The sequence below is a fragment of the Danio rerio genome, chromosome 2 (assembly GCF_052040795.2).
Source record: "Danio rerio strain M-AB ecotype USA chromosome 2, GRCz13ab, whole genome shotgun sequence".
NCBI classification, from domain to species: Eukaryota; Metazoa; Chordata; class Actinopteri; order Cypriniformes; family Danionidae; genus Danio; species Danio rerio.
The window spans coordinates 4,758,697-4,767,500 of NC_141022.1; the positions used below are offsets into that span (position 1 = coordinate 4,758,697).

Here is an 8,804-nt window from a genome sequence, read left to right on the forward strand (position 1 = left end):
AAATATATGTTGCTTAAAGGTGATGCAAGTCATTTTTTAACTCTTCTAAAGCAGAGGTTCCCAAACTTTTCAGCCCGCGACCCCCAAAATAACAATGTCAGGGAATCACGACCCCTATTTTTCAAGGTGGTTATACTGTGAATACATTGCAGACACAACTACAGGCACATATAAACATGAGGATATTGAAAACACAAAAATGCAAATCTATTAACCATATAATGTTTTTTTATAGTAATTTATTAATTAATATTAAAAATTACATTTTAATATAAAATTAAAGGCTGATGGCTGATTTTTATTTGTATGTTGTTTCTTTAACACGCTTAACTCATCTTCTGTGGGTTATGAATAAAATAGCTTAATAAAGTTTATTTGAGTTTTGTAAATCACCAAGGGACCCCTTGTCATTGTACCGCGACCCCCACTTTGAGAACCTCTGTTCTAAAGCATAAAAATACCGTAATATGTTTGCAGATCTTTAAGAAACATGTTAAATGAACATTCTTGTTCATCTGAAAAACAATGCTGAAATCATGTTATTATCATCAGCTATTATCAAGAAGTTTGTTATTTCAAATATAGACGGGCGGCTAGTGCAAGTGAGAAAGCGAAACCGCTCGTGCTTTAGACCAGCGGTCCGTAAAACAATTGGTACCGGGCCACATAAGAAATCATAAATTATTTCTGTAGAAAATATTCCCCCCGCGACTTGGTTTCTTCCACTCACCCCCGCCATCTCGCGTGAAATGGACTATGCCAAAATCCACCACGGAGCGGGGAGACAGATCGCTAGAATATCGCTCAGTGGTGGTTGTTGATAGTTTAAAGGTATAAAACAGGTTTTATAGAGTCCAAATCAGCAGAGTATTTAAGGATTGTGCATACATGTGTGCGTGCATCGCTAAGTAATTACCCGAAATCATTGCAATATGTATCTATTTGGAGTTTCACATACTCATTAGGGCTGTAACATGCCAATGCATACATTTAATTCGGCTAAACGATTGTATTATTTTTAATATGTTCGTCAGTTGAAATGTTTGGCACAGATGTTTTGTATTTGATGCATATAAAACTTGATTGAAACATAATCAGACCGCGATCAATCTGGCAACCTGCGCTTGCGAGTAGGCATGCAATACCTAGTTCAACCACTGGGTGTCAAACTTGCATACTGTACCTTTAAATGGGCTAATAATATTGACCTTAAAATAGTTTAAAAAACTGCCTTTATTCTAGTCGAGAAAAAAAACAAAACAAATAAGACTTTCTCCAGAAGAAAAAATATTATCAGACATACTGTGAAAATTCCTTGCTCTCCTCATTTGGGAAATATTTGTGGAAAAAAAGGCTAATCATTTTGACTTCCACTGTGTCTAGCATTCTTGCCCTTTCTGAGTGTTTGCGAAAAGGCTTGTGGGTTTAAATGCAACCGCTCTCGTACTCAGATATTCATGTGTGTCTTTTTTTTTTTGCAGACCCTTGGAAAGGTGGGCAGAGTGCAGCAGATTTACTCTGACAGTGACCTGAAAGTGGAGGTGTGCGGGACGTCCTGGACATACAATCCCGCTGCTGTCACTAAAGTGGCCCCTGCTGGATCTGCGGTTACTAATGCTTCTGGAGGTAATGCACGCGTGCGCATTTTGTGTGAAATAATCACAAAAGCACAATATAAAAAAGCATTATATTTTATTGTAGTTTTTAAATTGTTGTTAATGTGCTGCACTTTCTTTTCAAAGTTTAAAAACAATCTAACCTATAATTTCCAAGTCATATTGTGTTCTTGATTGTATTCTGGCAAGTTTTGCAGCCCTAATTCCAATGTATTCTGTCATTTAATGTATATGTCAAATGCAGAAAATGCCCTTTAATGCCTGTGTGAGTCGAGCACAGTCAGACAAGCATCAATCCGTTTCTCATCCGTCATTGTGTGCTCTGTGTGACACTGCAGCAGTGTTGACAGAGAGTCCTTCTGTGCCCGCAGAGCGCCTGTCTCAGCTCCTCAAGAAACTTTTCGAGACGCAGGAGTCTGGAGACATTAACGAAGAGCTGGTGAAGGCCGCAGCCAACGGTGACCTGGCCAAAGTAGAGGACATCCTGAAGAGACCCGATGTGGATGTAAGAACCCGTCTCTAACACACACTTTATTCTGTGCAATAACTGAATGTTTGTTATAACTTTAGCCACACTTTAATTTAATTTACAGTTTAATGTTATTAACAAACTATTAACTAAGACTTACTTCAATAAAATACTCTTTAAATACTCTTCTCTTTAAGGCAGGGGTCACCAATCTCAGTCCTGGAGGGCCGGTGTCCCTGCAGGGTTTAGCTCCAACTTGCCTCAACACACCTGCCTGGATGTTTCAAGTATACCTAGTAAGATCTTGATTAGCTTGTTCAGGTGTGTTTGATTGGGGTTGGAGCTAAAATCTGCAGGACACCGGCCCTCCAGGAACAAGTTTGGTGACCACTGCTTTAAGGCAAGCCGTTAGGTCAGTATGCTCAGGCATTCTGTTTGAATCGTGAAACATCATATTTTCCAAAACTGCTTGCCGAGCTTGCGAGTAGATTACATATTAAGAATCGTGAATAAAATTGAACGACTTTAGTTTCATTTTTAAACGTTCGAATTGCACAAAATCTGCAGAAACGCACGTCTGGTCCCAGCCCCTCCCCAGGAGAATCGTCAGTCTGTAGTGATCGATGATTGGCTCCTGTACTACAAGGCGGGGCTTAATTTGCCTTATTGACCGTTATCAAAGAGCATAGAAATACCAAGAGGCGACACTCTAGTGCAATTTGGCAAACAGCCACTAGATGGCACGGCGGCTATTTACAGCATATTATAAGTCTGTAAAATAATCTATTAAAAGTGCTGATGATTGTGATAGTAAGTGCTGTATTGTCGTCTTTCAGGTTGTATCTCAGCTTTAAAGCGCTTTTAAAATAAATAAATAAATAAAAAACAAAGCAGCTGCTTGCCATTGCGACAGCAATAAGATCCAATGGACAGCCGATTGCCTTCACTCCGAAATAACAGAATCCGGGGCTGTTGCTGGGCACTGCTGTTGCAATGGAACGTTTTATTGAGTGTCACCTCTAGGTCATATGATTGGATGATTAGAAATTTGCATTGAGCAGTTGGCAGGTGTACCTAATAAAGTGGCCGGTGAGTGTAAATTATCCCAGATCAGAATGTGCGCCAAAGAAGAAAAAGAAAAAAAAAATCTGTTCAAGTCTTTTGTACAAGAACACATTCAACCTGATGGGTAGCATTTCTTACATTTTAAGAAGTGCATGATTTAGAATTGAGGAGCTTATGAAGCAAGCGGTGCTTTGATTGAGCAACACACTGCTTCTAGTTTATGGCAAGTCTGCTTTGAACCGCTCTACCTTCAGCTTTTACTGGAATCTCACAGATCAGATCAAACACACCATCAAAGAATGACGATTGCTCTTATATGTATGAGATTTCCTTTGCTCTTCTTGCTCAGAGTCTGAAATTCACAGTTGAAATGTGAAGCTACTTCAGTTTTAACAAGTCTCTGAAAGTATTCACATGAAAACACGGGCCATGTTGGTTGTTTCAAATCAGACCGGACGAATCTAATACAGTACTCAACATTTGAAGCGGATCAGAACCTTTAAAGGTGCAGTATTTAAGTTTGACACCCAGTGGTTGAACTAGGCATTGCACTCCTGGTTCAAAACGTACACAAAAGCAGGTTGCCAGATTGACATCACCAACAAAGGCTGATTCAATTTGTGTTCTAACTAAAATCAACGGCACGCGATAGAAGGAATATTTTCCATATTAAAAGGAGTTTTTGTTCTAAACAACAACTGAAATGTTAGACAGCTGTAAAATGCCATTTTACATCACATTTGTTGCCATACTACTGAAAGCAGCAGCAGATAGTTCACCCCAGATCTGGAACTTAAAGTAAACCATTTGAAATTGATCTTCAGAACCGCGACTCAGGGCAAGCCAACACATATCAGTGATTCAGCACCTACATTTAATCATGTTAAAGAGGTTTAATATGTATTAATTACATTATAAACCTTACCATTTCGCTGGAGTGCAGTGAGTGCACTATTCTGTGCTTCTGAATGGTTGTATTAAAATTTCTGTCGTGTTTAGTCTGGTGCAAACAGCCAAATTGCTCATCACTGCAAATCTCGTTTTGCATCGTGTTTTTAGCACACAGGGTTACAATGTGACCTGCTCACCTAATCTTTACGTTCGTAATATTTATAATTTTTGCTAATTAATAACCACCTCATGAGGAACTCTGAATCTGCATCACATTTCAGAGGCCTCTACTGTCCATGTAGGTCAAGAGCCTTCCTGACTGAATGAATGAAACGCGTTGTTCCCTAACAAGGCAACCCGGAGTGCTGAAATATAATTAGCTAAACAGGCATTGGGCGGGTTAAATAACCAAAACAAAGACAGACGTTCTGGCACGTAAAATAGTGCTATTCATGTGCATATACATACACATACATAAATATACACACAGTTAAAGACTAATATAGTTCTCCCAAATGATGTTTAACAGAGGAAGGAATGTTTCACAGTATTTCCTATAATGTTTTTTCTTGTGCAGAAAGTATTCTTTGATTTATTTTGGCTAGAATAAAAAGTTTTTAAAACCCTTTTACGGTTTATGTTATTATCCCCCTTATTAGATATATTTGTTTTGATTGTTTACAGAACAAACCATCATTATTCAATGACTTTACCTTATCTTGCCTAATTAACATAGTGAGGCCTTTAAATGTCACTTTGAGCTGAATACTAATATCTTAAAAAATATCTAGTCAAACATTATGTACTGTCATCATTGCGAAGTTAAAATAAGTCAGTTATTAGAAATTGTTGGAATATCAAGCAAATTCCACGTGTGTTCAATAAGAAAAGGTCTGGAGAGTGTTTTCTTCAATGCCAAAAATAATAGTAATTTATTAGACACAAATGAATAATCGATGACAGAGCTCTGGGTTACGTTACCCCAATGCAATACAAGAAATACAATTAAGAGGTTCGCAGCTAACTTACATTTCCTGACTCCAGCATATATACACAACTGATAATAACAGGTGGAGTTTTGGTTTAACGTCACTGATCAGTCATTCCGCAGTCTCTTGGCTCTTTGTAACCCCTAGACATACTTCCTCTTTCTGCAACCCTTCTCTGCATACCAGAACTGAACAATTACGTGCATCTTTAATATATTTCAGAACTTCTACAAAGATCATGCTCCTTGTGACATGTCCAGACAGCAGTCTGGAACAAACCTAAATTTATTCTTATTCTGCTTTTTTCATTAGTCAGCAGTTCTTCTAAAAAGTATGCAGCACAGTAAAAAAGAGGAAGTGTGTCTGGTCAAGATGTGTTATAATACAATAGAAAAGATTGATTAATCTGTTAGTCTAAACATTTTTCTAATAAACAATAAAGACACAAAAGTAATAAAAATAAATTCCTTTTTTCCTACAAAATTAATAATTAAAACTATAATGTTTAGAAATGTGTTAAGTCTTTTGTCTGTTAAACAGAAATTGGGAAAAATTTTACAGAAGTGCTAATAAATCCAGATGTATACATGCATACGCACCTTTAAATATTAAGCAAATGTCCTCTGTTCTTTTTGGTTCTTGTGTTGGTGCCAGGACTGGCCCTGCGCCCTGCCGCCCCTCACTCAAGTAATTGCTTTGAGCTCGGAGAGAAAGAAATGGAAGTCAGATCGGCTTGGGTGACTGGCCAAATTATATGCTCGGCAGGACAAGACATGTCCTGCAAATACACCAGGGGCTCCGGCATTAATATTCAAGCCTTTGCACGCTGGTTTAGCTTACCGCAGTGCTGCAGATCACAAACATCACACTCGTGCACACCCTCATACAGTGGGTGAAATATCAAGTGTTGAACGCATCACCATTTATCTCAGAAAACGTGTTTGAAGAGGTGCTGCCGAGTTGAAATTTCAGTAACACGCAACATAATCCGTACACACAAAGAAAACAATTAATTAGTTAAGAAATTAAGTTATACTCCGGGGAAAAAAATTGAACACATGAAGATAGGAAGCTATAAAAGGGCATGGAAAGCCCAGACAGCAGCTGAAATCTCTTGGTTTTAGTCATTAAGTTAGTGTAAATTAATATTAGCCGCTTCAGTCTCAACACCTACATTACGAGATGGTGAAGATGAAACCAGGGTGGACATTTTTGCAAGACGATGATCCCAAACACAGGCAAGGAAACTCTGTTTGTTTCAGAAAAGAAAACAAAGCTGCTAGAATGGCCTAGCCAGTCACTTGATCTGAATCCAATAGAAAACGAGAACTAAAGATCAAAGTTGATGGATGACATCCACAGAAAGGTCAAGATTTTTACACACTGTTGAAAACACTCACACCTGAGCAATGCATGGGACTTCATTCTCCATATGAGAGGCGTCTTGAAGAGGTCATTACCAAAAAATCCATAAATGCATTTCAGTAGTTCGACATTCATTAATGATAAACATGACTGCTTTTTTCAGAAATGTTTTGTTTTATTTGTGTTGGGGTTTTTACCCAAGTCAATTTCATGCCAACACATCCTTTAGATATATCATGACGTCTTAAATGCCTGATGATGTATTAAATACTTAATATTTTACCTTCTGTGTTCACACACACATCACTGAAAGAAGGACATGCAATCAGAGATGTTCATAGCACAACGTGATCAGCTATATCTTTTTATTTTCCTGCAGGTGAACGGGCAGTGTGCAGGACACACTGCCATGCAGGCGGCGAGTCAAAATGGCCATGTGGACGTCCTCAAACTGCTGCTGAAACATAGCGTGGATTTGGAGGCGGAGGTATGTGTCCTGCTCCTCAAACACCTCGGTTTTCCCTGAAGTTAATTGCATTTAGAGCGTTCACGTTTTGATCCTCAAGCCAGCAAATGCAGTGTATATATATCACTTTCACCATGTAACAAACTGATTTATTATGTAATTAATAAACTTAAAAGTTCATTATAATTATTAAAATTAGGGTGCTTCATAAAAGTTATTAATTACTGACCATCTCATTAAATATTTAATTTAAATACATTTTTAAAATCTTTTGATAATTACTCCATAAATAATTTAATTACATGTAGGCCTGGCATGATTATTGCACAACACGTGGACATGTCTTTATGTGGCCATAAAAAACAATTCTTGCCACATTTCAGCTGACTGTGTAGCTTCTCTATCTCTATTGTGTCAATATGTCAGTGTCAGTATGGTTAAAGAAACACTGTAGTATTTACTATAAATTACTAAAGTGTATTTTCATGTGGGTGCCTGATGACTGAAAATAAATCTGTTACTTTTTTTCTGGTTCTTTTTACTTTAGATGTTATTGTTAACATCATATAATATTTATTATTTAGAATAGCCGTTTTCACATTCTGATTCCAATACCGTACTATTAAATAGTTAAAGTGACTATTATTAGACGAAATGGTCTTTAGTATAAAATATGATGTTTTTTGGAAGGGTGCACTTGCATTATGATGCTGTTATAGTGTCAAAATAGTCTTAAAGTGACAATAATATTGTTTATTGCAATACATTGTTGCTATATATCTGCCCTAGCTTTTTCTAATGAAGGCCCAACACCAAACTTGATTAAGGCTAGTGGACTGAAGGTAAATATAGCTGCCATAGGTAATTTCCTAGTTTATTTAATGATGTTTAGAATAGAAAACATTGCTTTATATTAAGTAATACAGTTTATTTTACATTTAATAATGAAGTTATTACAACAAAAACAAAATTTAATTTATAACAGAGGTACACTAGTTTTTGCCTTGATTTACTCCTGCATAGTCCTCTATCCGTAAAGGGACAGTGTTTACATTTGAAAAATGACTCATTTACAACATTTAATTGAAATATTTAATTTCAGTTTTTCTTTTTTGGAGTTCAGCAATAAAAACAAAAACAAAAGGTTGTTTTAAATTAGAAATGTTGATCTCTATATTGGCATTCACCCCAACCCTCTCCATCATACTCACTTATCCTCTCAGATGGGATAGTGGGTAATATCAAAGGTTACAATGGGCTATTTTGAGCTTCTCTGGTGTATATAACTATGTATGTATTTATGTATAGTATGTGTGTATTGTGTATTGTGTGTGTGTGTGTGTGTGTGTATATATATATGTGTGTGTATATATGTATATATATATATATATATATATATATATATATATGTGTGTGTGTGTGTGTGTGTGTGTGTGTGTGTGTGTGTGTGTGTATATGTGTGTGTGTGTATATGTATATATATATATATATATATATATATATATATATATGTGTGTGTGTGTGTATATATATGTATGTGTGTGTATATTATATATGTATATCACAGAGCTTGCGCTACGTGACGTTGCAACGTGTAGTTACATTTTTTGAGAGGCGCACATCAGCGACGGCCACGGTGTAGGGCTATGCGTCAACGCCGTAGCATACGTGTGCGTTTGATGCAGAAGTATGAATCAACCTTTACACACATATTTTACTTAAAGGTGTTTTCTTGTGGGCTATTGTATTTTCATTTGAGGATGTCTAGATGGTAGTGGTAGATTATAGTGGTCATGTGTCCACTGAATACATGTTTCTTGCACCAAAACAAAAATCCTAATTTAGAAAAACACTGATACTAATAAAAACTAAACTAAAACTAAGCAATTTCAAACTATAAAAACTAGTAAATCTGCCTCTAAAAACTAATTAAAACGAACTAA

The 8,804-nt window shown here is 36.7% G+C and overlaps 1 protein-coding gene across 10 annotated transcripts in view; it reads left to right on the plus strand.

Moving 5' to 3' along the window:
- mib1 (MIB E3 ubiquitin protein ligase 1) overlaps window positions 1-8,804 on the plus strand; it is an 88,085-nt gene that overhangs the window by 17,264 nt on the left and 62,017 nt on the right. For 5 of the 10 annotated variants that reach the window (XM_087238889.1, XM_087238885.1, XM_087238886.1 and 2 more), the window contains exons 8-10: window positions 1,482-1,626; window positions 1,955-2,121; window positions 6,775-6,882. In XM_087238889.1, coding sequence (XP_087095015.1) covers window positions 1,482-1,626; window positions 1,955-2,121; window positions 6,775-6,882 — 420 coding nt within the window. 10 annotated transcript variants of the gene reach the window in all.